The 17,409-nt window shown below is 31.7% G+C and overlaps 1 protein-coding gene across 1 annotated transcript in view; it reads right to left on the reverse strand.

Moving 5' to 3' along the window:
• The window catches only part of egl (Egl_like_exo domain-containing protein), a 71,539-nt gene extending 63,000 nt beyond the window's left edge, over positions 1 to 8,539 (reverse strand). The window contains exon 1 of the mRNA XM_080159240.1: positions 8,313 to 8,539. Within this exon, the coding sequence (XP_080015366.1) occupies positions 8,313 to 8,388 (76 nt within the window). The 5' untranslated portion in view covers positions 8,389 to 8,539. The remainder of the gene's footprint in view (positions 1 to 8,312) is intronic.
• Between the last annotated feature and the right edge of the window lie 8,870 nt (positions 8,540 to 17,409).

Here is a 17,409-nt window from a genome sequence, read left to right on the forward strand (position 1 = left end):
TTACAATAAAATAGTTCCTGTTAGTCTTTGTCACAATGTTACCCAGTGGAAATATATGTGCCCGTGCCTGGTGTTAGCATTCAAAAAGCACCTTTAAAAAAATAAAGTAATACAACACAAATGACCAATGATAGGCCAGTATAAATTGTAAATGACCAATGGTAAAATGTATACTATCAGTATTCAAACTAAACTTAAACTTCATATAAACTTCATTTCCAACTATAGACACAAAATTCAAATATAAACCCAAATTTAAAATGAACACAGTAATAGTGTCTGACTGATTATGACGTAACAAAAAAAATTAGCCAATGAGAGGCCTCTATAAATTTTACCATAGGTCAATAACGGCCTCTCATTGGCTAATTTTTTTTTGTTACGTCATAATCAGTCAGACACTATTACTGTGTTCTTTAAAATTAACATAGACATTACCTAACCTTTTTAAGACTTCAGGTTTTTATTTTTTGTCTTTAACTTGAATGTGTTAATCATTACACATAAAACCTATAACCCCTAATGTTAAAAACTAGTTTTTTTTGGCAGATTATATTTTTATATTTTGCACGCTTTTGCAAATAAACAAAGTTGCAACTTCACAATATTTTCAACCCCTTTCCTCTTTCTTAACACCAATCGAAGATTAGCTGAAAACCCTAAATCATTTCCTTATTTTAATACAATAACAGTAGCAAACAAGAATGATAATCATCCAAGGGCACAAAATTAAACACAATTTTAGGCCTGTATTGTATACTTAAGTCTTTCTCAGATAAATATTTTTAACGTATTGTAGATTTGTAAGTCAATAATTTAGTTTCTACTTTTCAGGGGTTTTGCTTTTTACTTGATGAGCTTGACAACAGCCTAAAACCATCCCAAGTTTATTTCACGTTTCAATGAAGAAATAAATGAAAAAAAATTGCAAGATAATTTGCTTCAGACAAAACTCATACTAATTTTAGAAATAAATGACAGATGGTTACCCCCCCCCCAAAAAAAACAAAAAAAAACACGAATGGGATTATCCAATTAGTTTTTTTTAAAAACATAAATTTTAGGATATTTTTTATCTTTATACTTTTAATCATTTTAGACGTCTCACATAATTTTGATTTTATGATCTGCTTTATAAATTAAACAAACTATAATTGAGAAAATAATAATCAGTAACCATTTGATTATATTACTACACTAATACGAGGCGAAAAAAATTTATAAAGTCATATCAATAACTCTAAAAAAGTTACAATTAATGCTCAATATATCAGATATTCGCCAATTTATCATATTTAGCTGGCCTAATATATTCACAGTTTTGTTTGGCAACAATTTAAAAATCAAATATTTACATTTCTATCTAAATCAAAGTGTTTTCTATCACCTTTTCTAAACTCACAAGGCTATTAAGTTCCAACAAAAAAGCTGATTAGGCAATTCTTAAAAATAAACCAAAAGTACACACAATATTTTTAATAAAATATAAAATTTTAATTAAAAATAAATATTGGGCATAGGCAATGCATGATTGAGGATGGCTAAAAAAATTCTTATCATAATAATATATGAGAATTATTGGTGTAAAGAAAGATTTTTTCAATGTCGAAATTGCTTTTTCATTGTTTGTTTCTGTCTTTCCTTCTTTAATGTTAGGGTAGAGCAGTTAATCCACTTTGAAAAGCATTCCGTCTATATACAATTTCAATGTAACAGGCATATTATTGATATGTTGTCATAATGGAGAATTAGCCTCATATCTACATCAGTATTACCAGGGGCGTCCAAGCTTTTTATTTTGGGGGGGGTAAAAATTTTTTAGGGGGGGGGTAATTCGTGTATGGGGGGGGGGGTAAAATGGCGCGCGAAGCGCGCCGCAAATTTTTTTTACCCCCCCCAAAATTTTTACCCCGGGAGTAAAATTAGCTTGGGGGGGTAATTTAAATTTTATTAAACATATAGTATTAAAAATGCGCGCGAAGCGCGCAAAAATTTTTTTATTAGAGATTTTTTATTTTGGGGGGTAAATACCCCTCTCCTAAATGGTTGGGGGTGCCTACGGCATCCCCAGGGTAGGGGTAAATTTTGAATGGGGGGGGTAATCGCCCCATTACCCCCCCCCCCTTGGACGCCTATGAATTCAGTATTATCATTTATTTTTGACTATTTTGAGTGGGGGAGGGGGGGGGGTCATTTGAAACTGGAGTGTCTTAGTTAACCAATTACACGTAGCTTAGCTTGTCTTGGACGGAATTATTGTTGTTTGCTAACACCTCACTTATAATGTAAGTCTGCAGACCTTAATATTTGTTGTGCTTACCTGGCTAAACTATTTTTATCAATACTTTCTTTTCTACTTATTTGATTAACCTGTATTAGGGTAAATCTTTTTTTCTCTACTTAAAGTATATAATCATTTAAAAAGAGAATGTCTTCTGAAGAAAATAAATGGTTTGACAACAATTTATTGATTATAAAACACTGACCACAAATTAATTGTATAACATTTTCCTTATTTTTAGTAGCGAAGCTACTCTATAATTTGAAATGTCCGTCTGTCCGTATGTCCGTATGTCTGTCTTAGTTTGGGGGAAACGTAATTTTCTCGGCTCCTATAAAAGATAAAAGGCTGAAATTTTTTGACAACATTCCCATTATCAAGGAGCACAATTAACTATAAAACATCAATGGCGATAGGACCGCTTTTTAGCAGGTTTTAGGCTATTTTTGTATTTTTCACATTTTTCTCTATACCTTTGGTGTTTATGGCCCAATTTCCAATGTTTTTCAGTTTTATATATCAAAATTAAATTTCCTTTCATTTCAAGAACAAATCAATGGCGGTCAGACTGCCTTTTTGCAGGTTTTTGGCTATTTTTATATTTTTCACATTTTTCTTCATATCTTTGGTGTTTATGGTCCGTTTTTTTTTAAATTTTTGTAGTTAGAAATAGCAAAATTAAATTTCCCGTTTTTCTGAGCATCCAGTATGTAATTTACTTTGACCGTCAGTCTGTTAGTCATAGTACTGAAATATAAATAAATGTTAAGAAATTAAAAACAAATGTTGAAAAGGTTTCGTGATTTTTTCCTAATATACATGCTTTTGTCAACTAATATCTAAATTCTTATTTAATTGTTTATGCTTCGCTACTTATGGATGTTGTCATCCTTGTTTTTTTATACTTAAAGCTTCTATACTTTTAATTAATCAAGAAAATATAGCCATTTTAAAACTGTGTACATAAAAATTTGGAAGGATTATATTTTTCCATTATGGCTTTGAAACCGATTATCTAATACTCGCTGGATTAGAACCGGTTCACAGCCATGCTGAAAAATTATGCATAGCATCGAATTAAAGAAGATTTTCCACAAATATTTTTTTAAAATCATAAAATTGATAACATAATATTTTAGCCCGGGCCCCTCGCGGCTAACCAAACTGGTTTTAATCTTATGATTCTTCATTTTAATATCCACGGAAAGCTGTCTAAAATACGATTCGATAAGCAACTATTCTTGTGATGAATAATCCCTTCTTGATAAATTATATTTTAGTAAATGTGTAATCCATAATTCTGTGTACATTAATAATAATTAATAATTCATATTTAATGCAAGTATATATGTAATATGTATACAACATTAATTCTTAAGCACAAAATTTCCCCCTTACACATTACATAAGCAATCTACATAAGCGAAGATTAAATAATTAATGGCTGAAAAATGTTACAATGACTCAATTATGCTGTTTATACAAATTTACAGAGGCACTAATTATAAGCTATAACTTCAAAATAACTAATTAACTTGGACAACCCTGTTATTTCTGAACAGACAGAAGGTGAAACAAGCTCAAACACTTATAGAGTAGCTTTGCTACTGAACCAAATTATGGAAAAGGTTTGCTTAAAATAATTGTTACTTACTGTGTAGATACACAACATGCAATAAAATGATAAACAAATAATAAAATAAATCTTAGAAAAGTTATTTATCGCATCGTATAAAAATGTGCAACTGTAAGATTAAAACCAGTTTTTTAGGACCGAGATGCCGAAGGCACGGTATGGCAGAGAACCGGTTCTAACCCGCCGGATATTAATTGGTTTCGAAGTGATACGGTAAAAGATGTAAAACTATACATAGAAACATAGACGTCCAAGGGGGGGGGGTAATGGGGCGATTACCCCCCCCCCCCCAAATTTTTATCATTTTACCCCCCCCCCCCCCCAACAATAAAAAATCTTTACTAAAAAAATTTTTTTTAATACTATATATTTAATAAAATTTAAATTACCCCCCAAAAATTTTACCCCGGGGGTAAATTTTGGGGGGGGGTAAACTAAATTTACCCCTGCCAACAGATTTCAGGAGGGGTAATTACCACCCCCCCAAGCAAATTTTACCCCCGGGGTAAAAATTTTTGGGGAGGGTAAAAAAAATTTGTGGCGCGCTTCGCGCGCCATTTCCCCCCCCCCTTAAAATTTTTTTACCCCCCCCAAAAAAAAGCTTGGATGCCCCTGCATAGAAAATTTTGTTCCTAAATTTCACGGCAATACTAAAAGTAAATTTTGGCATCAATATAAATAACTTAAGTTTTATGAGATTTTACTTTAAGAAAATCAAATTACTAAACCTTAAAGTTCGACATCAAGCTAAGCAGTCATTTTACGTAACTTAGAAAGTTAATGATGAACGTAAAAATATACCTTTTACAGTAATAGAATAGCTTCGATAATAATATAATTTAAAGCTGACTATTACTTCCTATGCGCAGGACAGTTTAGAACTGGGAACAATCAAAGCCATGAAAATACTTTAGGATGACTGGAAAAAAACACATTTCAGTACTATTTTCAACCTTCGTTGTATTTACCATACGATGCACGTACTTACTTAAAATTTGCACGACCTTTCCATTGACAATCTGAATATGTAGCGTAACAAATCTTATTCATTTAGGAGATAAATTTAAAGCTATTACTTTTTAGCAGGCAACAAATAAAGAATTTGTAACAATTTGTTTATGTGTACCTAAGGACTTTAAAGACTTTTTTTTTTTAAAGTAAGAAAATTTATCCTCTATTCATTTCTCATTTTAAGCAAAAAAAAGACCGCTCATTTTTGTTTTCGTATGGTTGTTTGTGCGTTTAGAGTCATGCAAACTCAATTTTAGTAAAATCCATCACAAATTCCAATTTGAAAACACTTTTTGGATTACTCCAGCTAAAATTGAGCATTAATTGACAAATGACCAAGCTACAAATGAAACAAAGTGTGTCATCTCTATAAACAAGAAAGATTGTTTAATGACAAGAGTGAAGCAAAAGAAAAGGACTGCTTATCTCCAGGGTAATTTTTAGCAGTTCTGATAATTTGATAATGAGATATATTTAGTGAAAGTTATAGCACACCAAATAGGATTTGTGAAGTAGCTAAGCCAGATTTTTTATTATGATTTTCCTCCTTTTTTATTGTAACCTAATCTTTACTTCTGATTGTTAGTTTTATTGCGTAGGACTTTAACCTGTATTTATTACTTATCAACTAAATAAGAAGAATCCTATATTTCGCCCTTTAAGCTTCTCCTATTTTAGAAAGTTATGTATATCTGAACGTCTGTAACAAATAGCTTTTATATTCCTGAAACAATAGGTATAATCTTAAAAACAAAACTATTTTATATTCATTTTTTAGCACATAGTAAATGTTGGAACAATCCTAGCATTTTGAAATGATAATTCATAAGACAATAAGGCACTTTGTTATAAGCTCATCATATAAACTAACATACGTCCATTCAATACGTATAAATCATTTTAAGCAATTAAATGAAGATGTGCATCAAATATTTGCTTAGGGTGTTAAAATATTGGTTTTTTAAAAATAATTATCATGTTATATTGTTAAAGATATTAGAACCTTTGGTTTTCAGCCTTATTTAACCTAAACTAGGCATAAAAAAAACTATCAAGTTGAGGGTGGGTTATTATTGTTCAACTGGCCGGATTAGGGATTTTAACATATAACACGTATAATAAAGTTTATCTAAAACAAATATAATAATTAGCTACTTATACCTCACACAATGATAGTCTTTATACAAATAAAGTTAAAAGGGTATTATAAATAGCGACTAATCCTTATAATAAAGTAACAAGATGTTTGTCTGTCTACCTGTCTGTTTGGCTGTCTGTTTGTACCGAAGGCTCTTGCTAACTTCTGAACCGATATGATTCTCTTTTACAGTGTAGCTTCTCATAGGTCCTGGGAAGGTTTATAGCTATTTCAGGGAAGGGTACCACCATCTTCCCAAGAGTAATCGCCAAAAATAAAGAAAAACCGCCGCCTAGCGGATATTTTTTGGTAAATAGCTAAAACCCCCCAAAAAAAACACAACCAACACCATACACTATACAGCGGCGAAAAAAATATTTTTGTTAAACAGCTGATTTTAACATCGATTGAAAGAAAAAGTGTTCCCCTAGAGACCTCAAGGAGCGTAGTCGGTAGTAATTAAAAAGAGAGGGATGAAGCTATAAAATAAACAATAAATAAATAAATGAAGAAAGCAATTGCTTATTATATTAAGTTACTTCGCTACTAAAAATCAGAACAAATTCTTTAGTATGAAATATTTTGATCACACTACGTATCTCAATATTTTTTTCAAGTTGATGTTTGAAGCATGAAGACCATATGACATGATAACAATTACATGCCATTTCTTTCAAGCGTTTCTACATTTAATTTTACTTTGTTCGTTTGTCTCGTTATCTAATTAGTTTCAAATAAATCCAAGCTCCTAAAAATTTGGCTGTTTAATACAGATTTGTTGATATTTTTTAATGAAGGGAAATCTAGTAAGTCTTTAAAATATTTTTGGTATTTTTAGACATATAACACCCCACGAATAAATAAAAACGTAGAGGAGAACCCAGGAATAGTGTCGGACTGATTATGACGTAAAAAAAATTAGCCAATGCTAGGCCATTAATGACCAATAGTAAAATTTATAGTGGCCTCTCATTGGCTAATTATTTTTTTTACGTCATAATCAGTCCGACACTTTTAATGGGTTCCATAGAGGACTCCTTTTCTTTTTGTATTACTGCCCTCCCCCCCCCTGGTTTTTTTCTATGCACGCACCTGTTGTTAGAGTTGTTTTAAAAATTCAAATAAAACGCAGAAATCTTAAGGAAAAGGAAAATGAACGATAAATTGATGTGCACCCCAATTGTGATGAGTTTTTACCAACCAATCAAGATATAATAGAAGTACCTCAATTTTTTTAAACAATCGAATAAAAGAACATTCTTTTGAAACTTTGGTTACTAATATAAATCTATACCCCTCCCCCCTTCTAAATAAAATTTATACATATAACAAAATTGATGAAATCACCGCCTCAATAAAATCTTGATAGTTAGCAACAAACATAAAGTGCATATTTACACCAACAATTTCACGAAATATTCTAAAAATTTTCTTGCTTACATTTCACTTTCCTTAACTTTAGCACAAATCAAAACTTGAATAAAAAGTTTATTTAAAAAAATATTTAAATATTTTGGCATTTAACTAAACTTATACGGTAAATAGCACATTATTATATAAATACATCGATTTTCAGTTTTGAGATAAATAGGCTTACACACGATGTAGGTTTAGAATATTTAAAACCTTAGGTTTTAATTTGTGATCTGAGGTGGATTCTTAAACAAAATTGTTTTCGTGAAAAATCCACCAAAATCGCATTAAAATCTACAAAAATTAAACAAAATCATATGTTAATAACCATTCTATGATTTTGTTTAATTTTTGTAGATTTTAATGTGATTTTGGTGGATTTTTCACGAAAACAATTTTGCCCCACTAAGCGATTAGTGGGGCAATTTTTTTAAAAATCCACCTCTGATCTGTTCATACAAATTTTCAGTTATATTTAAACAAGCTATACTTGCATTTTAAAGTTTAAGTTTCATTAAAATTCTACTGTAAAAAAACAGGATTTTATTGGTCCGCTTATAGTTTCTCGATATTTACAAATAAATATACCTAATAAACATTTATATTTCATTGTCGGTAAAATTCTTAGAATTTTGAAAAGTATTAATTTAAATCTTAATGTTAAAAAATATTTTTTTTTACAGGGACAAAATGAAAATAGCTAGCTAGTGACAGAAAAGTGGTAAAAAGACATGAGGTTTTTATGTACTTTCAAAGCACAGTTATTCCATATTTATGACGGGCTTATCAGGAGAAATTTCTAGGTTATAATTAGGAAAATATAATAATATTACCTCCTTTATCAAGCAGCTTCTCAAGGAAGAACATGAGAGTAAGATTTCTGTGGTGTTCATAGTCGTGAGCCTCCATAATTATCACAGGAGTTGGATTAACCTGCTACTTATATATATAGTAACTGTAATATTAACCTTTCCTATCAATCAGGTGATAGGCTAGAGAGCAGCTTCACACACACAGTGGTCAAGTTATGATGCAAGAAATACTTGTATCACAACAATTAATTAACTTCAGTTGATTATTATATTTTAATAATTATATTGAGTGAAAATTGGGTTATCAAGTTGAGAACCCACATCACTACAGTACATTAACTGTGAACATGTTACTCCAGCTGAACAGCTGATCACACTGAACTGAACTGACACTCACTCACTCTCTGTAGAACTCTGAAATATCATTTACCTGCTGTGTGGAGAGGAGGGGGGAGGGGGTAAGGGGTAATCCCCCATGCCCTATTTTACAGGTCCATTTCCTTCTCTGTCGTCGCTCTTGTCCTTTGACACAGTGAAACTTTTGCCTACTTTTGACTTTTTGGTGTCAATTATCATACAAGAGACAGAGAAATTGGCTCACATGAAGGGGGTTAGCCTCCTTCACAGTACACTATTTGAGGGTGGAGTTCTTCACCCTTTAAATTTACAAGATATCGAGTTGTTGGAGGGATTTTAGGTGTAGAAAGAGATATATTTAGGTTTAGATTAATTAATTTCTTTATATAATAATCCATTCAATGCATTAAAGTGTGTGAAAATAGGTAGGAGCAATTTATAGAATTCTTAAAAAGAGGCGTATATGATAATAATAGCTATTTACAAGAGTTCATGAGGAGGATTTGGTTATAATGTCTTTAACAATATAAATTATCAAATATCTCTTCAATTCCCATTGTAATTATTATATGATTTTTGATTGATATACTTTTTTTATACAATACATACAATCAATAAATTTTTTAAAAGTTACTAATGTTCGTTGTAATATTTATTATAGATTAGAGACATTTTCCTATGTGAGAGTGGCTTTTTTTACATTAGAACATTTGAGGGTTGTTTTCTACACATTTATGACATTTGAGGGTTGTTTTCTTCACATTTAGAACATTTAAGGTTAGCTTTCTTCACATAAGGACAATTGAGGTTAACTTTCTTCACATAAGGACATTTGAGGTTAGTTTTCTTCACATTTGAACATTTAAGTGTAGCTTTCTTTACATTAGGACATTTGAGAGTGGCTTTCTTCACATTAGGACATTTCAGGGTAGCTTTCTTCATATGATTTAGAGGTTGGATTTGCAAATATGTGATGCAATAAAAATAAAAATATAAATGGTTTCAACTATTTCTCTAAAAATCTCCTATTACAATTAAATATGTCACATTTCTATAAACTTCTAAAACGTATATTGTTAACATTAAGTTTTCCGAGAATTAAAAACTCTTCTGAATTCCCACAGTGCCCCTCTTTAAATGCCTCCATGCCCCCGGCTTATTTCTAATTTCTTTCTCCCACTCCCTTCCCACATCCCCTCTCTTCCTGCCAAACCCTTAGTTTTAACCTAAACTTTCAATTCATAAAAAAACACATTAATTTATTATGAATAAAACCAATTTTTCATAGACTTTTAACTTTATCAATGCTAAAAATACTTACTAATATGTCGAAAAGACCTTAAAAATTAGTTATTGGCATAAAATTGAGAAATCTATAAATCTTACAAAGAGGACGATCTTTAAACAGCTTCCATACTTTAGAGAAAATATAAATAAATGTTTGTTTGGTCAATGAGAGGAATCAAATAAAATTCATAGAAAAATTACTGTAGAAAAACAGTAAACAAGCAAGTAAAAGTGTTAAAAATAAATTATTGATTTCATTTACAATTTAAATACAAATTTCATTTATTATATATTTTTTCATTTAATCCTGCCAGTATAGACAAAACAAGGATGACAACATCCATAAAAGCAAAGCTCTGAAATGGTAGGACAAACGAACATTAAAACTTGTAGAGTGTCAGAACTAAAAATGCAGAATATAAATGCATAAGTCTAAATAAAATTGTAAGTAAATTTGTTGTCAAACTTCTTAAATAAGGACACACTTTTAGGACTTAATTATGGGATGCTTCGCTTATAACACCTTGTGATAATAGGAATCATCATGCAAAGATTGAAATCGGTAGTACAACTGTAACTGTTTTAATTAACGAAAAGAGCTAACTGTACGTGACCGACGTACGGACATACCCTAATTATAGAAAAGCTTCGCTTTTAAAAATCATTTCTATATTGGAATTATTACAAGGTTCCACCTGGAAGGAATTAAAGGACCAATGGACTGGAACCTATATTCATTTCCAAAGTTTTGGATAACATGTTCCCTTATTTTTATTATCTAAATCAGTGCCTAAACTCTCCTACCAACAATTTTAATTTGTTTAAGAATAAATTTTGTTTATCACAATTGTTTGGACATTAATTAATCTTCCAGTGTATTACCCCTTATAGATCCCTAGAATTTCACGTATCCCAAAATTTACCTGACCATTCAAACATATACCTGAAATAACCTAAACATGAATTTAACAGTTTTAACAAAATTCGTCATTCACCACACCCGACGCTAAAGGATTTAATCCTGAAGATTATTATTCTATTAATTCTCAGGAATAAGGTATAGCCAACAAGCTAAATAAATTAAAAATAATATTTGGGGGGCAGATGTAAAGGTCGTCAATTCTACTATTTGTCCCCCCCCCCCCTACCCCCCACACACCGACAGCTTTGTGAATTTTTTTTCTCGAATTAATTTGGTTGTTGGTATATGCTGATTAATTCTAAATTATTTTTCTATGTAAATAAAAGGAAAAACAAGAATGTGGATAATAGAAATTATGTCATGTAAATCATGCAACCTGACCTCATTATTTAATATTTTTAATCAATAAAATAAAGCAGGGTATAGAAAATTACAGAAATAATTGTTTTTTAGTTTGGCCAAATTCCGAATAAGCCAAAAAAATCCACCCATACTCAACCTCTCACTCTGCGGTGCGGCGCACTTTTAATACAGGCAGGGAGTCCCATAGAGTAGTGGTTAGCGCACTACGCTGTGGTTGGGAAAAATTCGAGTTCAAGTCCCCTCATAGATATTGCACTTGGAAGACAAATGTTGTTGCAATTTGCCAGAATATAATCACACAACCTTCCCTGTGATGCCCTTAGGTTGTAAGGGGGGAGATTTGTAGGAAGTTAGGATCCTACCTATCAAGCAACTGTAATCGTGCTTTCCCTCGTCCATGCTCCTCATTCATATGAGAGTGCCATTAATTAGTGTGGCCCAATATGAAACACCTGCCAAAACTCTAGGCCAGGGTGATGTAATAATTGTGTAGCTTCCACGAGAATTGCGGGTTACTTGTGATGTAACATAGAATACACTCAGCTGTGCGCGAAGCTTACCAATCTAGGATTGGTCAAAGGATTCTCCAATCTCCTCGTGCATCTGACTCCTAACTTCAGAGAATCAAGGCTACATACATACATTACAGGCAGGGATCTAAAGGGATAAGACAATGGCCGACTAATTGATGTAAATCCCCAATGTTAATACACAAAATTACCCCTTCAGTAGATTACAATTAGCGGTTAAAACGTATGGACAATCATTTTAATAACTAAAAAATAAAAATGTATGAAAAGTCTCCAATGTTGTTAAGCCAACGAATAAGAAAACGTTGTTATAAAACTTTTGGGACTTGTGTATAAATAAACAGCTTCTTGTCCCCTCTTTCTCTGCATTACAAGACTTTCCAGGAACTGTAATATCTCGAAAGCTAATGTTTTTTGACCCACTTATAAATATATATTTATTGCATTGCTTTTTAAGAACGAAGCTTTCTAAATATAATTAGGGTAGGTCCGTCCGTCCGAAATAGATAGCTTTTTTTCGTTAATTTAGGCATGTTAGAATTGTCCTATCGATTTCAAACTTTGCATGATGATTCCTGCAGTAGTTAGGTACGATTTAGAAAGCGTATCAACTCTATAATCATTACCAGAATGTCCGTACGTCCATTTTAAACATATTGATTTTTCTACTTTTTTAACAACAAATTTTTATGTGATCTAAATAACCGTTTGATCTGATTTTTGGTATATTGATTCCTGGGACAACAAAGAACAATATCATAAGCGAAGCAACTTTATAATCAAGTCCTAAAAATGTAAGTATGTCCATAAACATTATCATGTATCACGCAGTTTTTCAACAAATTTACTTACAATTTTGCTTCGACTCTTATACTTTTATATTCTGATTATTCAGTTCAGACACTATATAAGTGTTAATGTCCGTTTGTCCTACCGTTTCAGTGCTTCGCTTTTATGGATGTTGTCATCCTTGTTAGTAAGTTGTCTGCGGATAGGAAAATAAAAAAGTGGTTCCCGTTTTATGCATATGGTCTGGGCCTACTGAACAGGGACTAATCCTTGATATTTGTATTTCTTTATCGTCAACACTCATTTATAAAACGATTTAATAAATTTATAAAATCATACCAAGAGAGGAATTAAAAAAATACATTACAAGGTTTTGTGACTTTTTGTATTAAGATTAATTTAAATTGAATTGAATCAAAGTAGTTTAATCAAAGTGTTCCTTAAAACTGTCTACCATCCAGTTAAAACTTGCTCATTGTGTGTAGGTCTACCTAATTTTTATGATTCCATCTTTTGTTGCATTCAATTAAGAAGATAAGTTAGCTTATAGATATTAGACAGACGTCAGAAGTCAAACACGTCAACAGCTCAATATAGCAGCTTTATTGTAGATATAAAGGCAATCATTAGAAGTGCAGCTGCTTAACAGACAGCTAAATGGACTATAAAAAGAATTTTGTAAAATTTCTTATTCAGCAACTAGAGCTGAGCCTCTAAACCACCTGAACTTTTAAAATTATGATTTTACTTTACAGGTTTAGCTGGTGTCAATTTCAGTGTCAACTTTTTTCTGCATTTTATTTTTAAAAGCGAAGCTTTTCTATAATTAGGGTCGGTCCGTCCGTCCGTCCGTCCGTCCGTCCGTCCGTCACAGAGAGATAGCTCTTTTCGTTAATTTAGGCATGTTAGAATTGTTCTATCGATTTCAAATTTTGCATTGTGATTCCTTTAGTAGTAAGGTACGATTTAGAAAGCGTAGCAACTCTATAATCATTACCAAAAAGTCCGAACGTCCATTTTAAACATGTTGATTTTTTTACTTTTTTAACAACAAATTTTTACGTGATCTAATCATCCGATTGATCTGACTTTTGGTATATTGAATCCTGGGACAACAAAGTATATTATCAACTCTATAATAAAGTCCTAAAAATGTAAGTATGTCCATAAACATTATCCTGAATCAAGCAGTTTTTCAACAAATTTACTTACAATTTTGCTTTGACTCTTATACATTTATATCCTGATTATTCAGTTTTAACACTATACAAGTGTTAATGTCCGTTTGTCCTACCGTTTCAGTGCTTCGCTTTTATGGATGTTGTCATCCTTGTTTATATAGAGCGGCCAGATAATTTAGAAAGAACCTTAAGGGTTTGAACAATAAATTCAAAGTACTACAGTTTTAAACAGTAGGACTCATCCGCCTGGCTGTAGATGAACGTTAGACTTTATAGCCAGATTTAGTATAAACTCCTTATAAAATAATTTTTTAACCTTTAAGCTGCGTAGCCGAGACGTTGTTAAATTTTCGGCTGCTTAGTAATTCTTTTAAAAAGGTAGTTTATCTAGTTTTTTAATTTATTAATTCTATTTTTGTAAATAAATGTCACACAGTCACATTAATTTAGGTAAATAGAATTTGACTTCATTCATGACGTGTGATTTGGTAATTATAAATAAACAAGGATAACAACATCCATAAGTTTAGGAAAATAGAAATTGGAAATGTTATATATGACCCTTAAGAGTTGATGGACCAAGAAAATCTTTACATGCAATTTTTGCTTTTATCATAAAAGCCAATTAAACAACATTTCCTTCTGATTTGATTTTCGCCATGGAAATTTAAAGGCTGTACAAATTAATAGCCAAAAAAAGTAAATTCTATAGTAAATATTTACTAGGAAATTTTAAAAACACACTTTAAAGAACAACAAAATAAAGTTATATTCCCCAATAAAATAAAATTTCCTTTACATGGGTTAAAGAACGGACTTACAATGTAAGTTGAAGAAAATATACTCACCTGTACAAAATTTCAATGTTCAAGACGTCTATCTGTATTAAAAACAAACGCTCACTTTTCCCCAGAGCAGCACATATAGTCACAGGCCTACAGAGAAGGTTCTATAATAGCTTCGCTACTTAAAAAAGCTTACTAAATAAAAATTGTACAATTGCTAACGCGTTAGCGATAACAATATTTACACTCTCAGTCCTAAAATAACATCAACATATTCGTTTGTGACGTTTGTGTCTAAACAACGTCACTACATAAGTTAGCGCGAAGCCCATCGAAAAATTGATTTACACTTGCACAGGTAAAGGATAAGGGAAAGGTAAAGGGCCTGTTCATTTAGTACTGAAACTCACGAAACCTCATTTTCTCAAGTCTCATAAAAACCCTAAAAAGTAGCCTCGACCTAGTCTCAAGTTTAAACCCGTTTGGATGCTTTGGGATTGTCTTATTTGGGTCAGTCAAGACTTACAGCTGATTTTAAAATTGTTAAAGGTTGATTTCCCTGGGGCTTACATGCGGCTGACGCATGGCTGTCGAGCCCTGCACTGATAAGAAGCCTTAAAACACTTAAATCATTTAGAAGTTTTAAAAAAATCCAATTGTTTTTATCAACAATTATGTATTCATTTATTTAAAAGTGGCCATTATTGACATTTTATCATCATGACAACGTTATTTTAATAGTACAATTGTATGTTGATATAGTAACAGTGGATCTAGCTCTGTTGTACTCATACATTACAATTCTTGAATTTTTTCTTGTTTTTTGAAAAGCAGAGTAATCAATTCTATAACACTTAGTTTCCCTCGCTCTGTCACAATTTTCGAGAAGCATATGAATTTTCATGTTATCAAACTAAGTAACTTGGCGTTGATGGTTTAAAAACGAGCAAATGCACTTAATTTTGCTTATAATAATGGAAAAAAGTTTCTATATAAGAAAATTGCAACCCGAAAGCGAATTAGTTACAGTTACTGTTAGTATAATTTCATGTATAGGAATTAACTAGGAATGTTTCGTTTGTAGGAAAACTTTTTAACCTCAACATTACACCAATTTTTCAACAGTCAAAAATTTTCAAATGATTAAATTAATCATTAGTCAGTACATTTTCGTAATATACCGGCAAAGAAAATAAATCAATCATATTATATAAAGTAGTAAGCTTTTGTGCCTGTAGCGAAGGATCTCGCTAACCACTGAAACTAAATGATTCTCCTTTACAGTGTAGCTTTTTATATGTTCAATTATTTAATACTTCCCTTGCAACATCCCTTGACCATTACTTGGGGTGTATTGAAAATGTTATACATTTTTATTGGCGTTGCTACAAAAGGTTTAATTACATATTTAAATTATTATTTGTATGTGGATCTTTTCTTTTTAATCTATCCGTGTTATGGGAGTTTGTGGTTTTGTTATGGGTGAGCTTTTTTTATTTATTCTATTAGGTTAAGAAATACACATATATATAGGCATTGAATAGTGCAAACGTATTAAACAATGAAACTTGATTTTGTGGAATTTTTCTGTATACTACGATATTTTTTTTTTGTTGTTTTTTGTTTAGACATAATGACAGCAGATTTCTGTAGTTGGATGTTTGTCTGTCCAGTAATATCTTATAAATAGCTGGGCTAATCATTCAACAATGTTAAGGGGGGCTTAATAGGTTTTTTTAAACACAGGTCACTGTGGGCTAGAATTGAATCAAGACAAAAGTAAGTGCCGAGCCCTGGGACCTATGTATGGTGAAAATAGACATAAGACCATGATTATTCCAGGTAAAACCAAAATATTTCAGCGGGGGCTTTTTGAGAAAATTAGATTTAAAAACTTCAAGTTCAATTTTCACCCCCTAGGAGTTGCCGCATAATCATGACAAGAAAAGCAAATATTTTAAATTATTATTATTTATTTTAAATTTTGAACAACTATGCTTTTATAATGTTCTTCATAAAATCACTCCAAAAGGGAGTTAATTAATGGCCATTTTTATCAATTGCTTTGCAAAGGTCACGAAAATTCAGCCTAAAATAAATCATATATAGAGAGGTTTTATAAAAGACTTCATAAAAGCAAAGTTGTTCAAAATTTAAAATAAATAATATTTGCTTTTCTTGTCATGATTATGCGGCAACTCCTAGGGGGTGAAAATTGAATTTGAAATTTTCAAATCTAATTTTCTCAAAAAGCCCCCGCTGAAATATTTTGGTTTTACCTGGAATAATCATGGTTTTATGTCTATTTTCACCACACATAAGTCCCAGGGCTCGGCACTTACTTTTGTCTTGATTCAATTCTAGCCCACGGTGAGGTTTTTTAAAACTTTTTAGAGAGTTGTTACGGTACAACCCAAAATAAGTAGGGACAAAAAAACACTAAAAAATAAAGGGTAGGGGTAGTCCAATATTTACTACTAGCGGCTACGCCCCTAGAGGCCTCTAGTGGCACTTTAAATGTTTTTGTTTGTTAAAGTTAATTTTTTATGTACGATACCACCTTATTTGACGTTGAAGTCTCCCCTAAATTTAAAAAAATTTCGATTTTTTTGTCATTTCTCTTGGGAGGGTGGTGGTACCCTCCCCCAAAATAGTTATAAACCATCCCGGGACTTATGAGAAGCTACCCTGTTAAGGAGAACCCGATCGGTTCAGCGGTTAGCGAGATCCTTCGGTACAGACACACAGATACACACACAGACATCCTGTTACTTTAGTATAAGGATAAACCAAAGACAAAATTCTAGAGAAATCAAGGCGGCTGGACGCTAAGGTATCTAAGGGCAGCAGGACGGTGCCTGAATTTTCTCATAAAATGAAGCTGACAACGGATCATCTTTTTGT

Source organism: Acartia tonsa, chromosome 4 (genome assembly GCF_053477335.1).
Source record: "Acartia tonsa isolate MP-2025a chromosome 4, ASM5347733v1, whole genome shotgun sequence".
NCBI lineage: Eukaryota > Metazoa > Arthropoda > Copepoda > Calanoida > Acartiidae > Acartia > Acartia tonsa.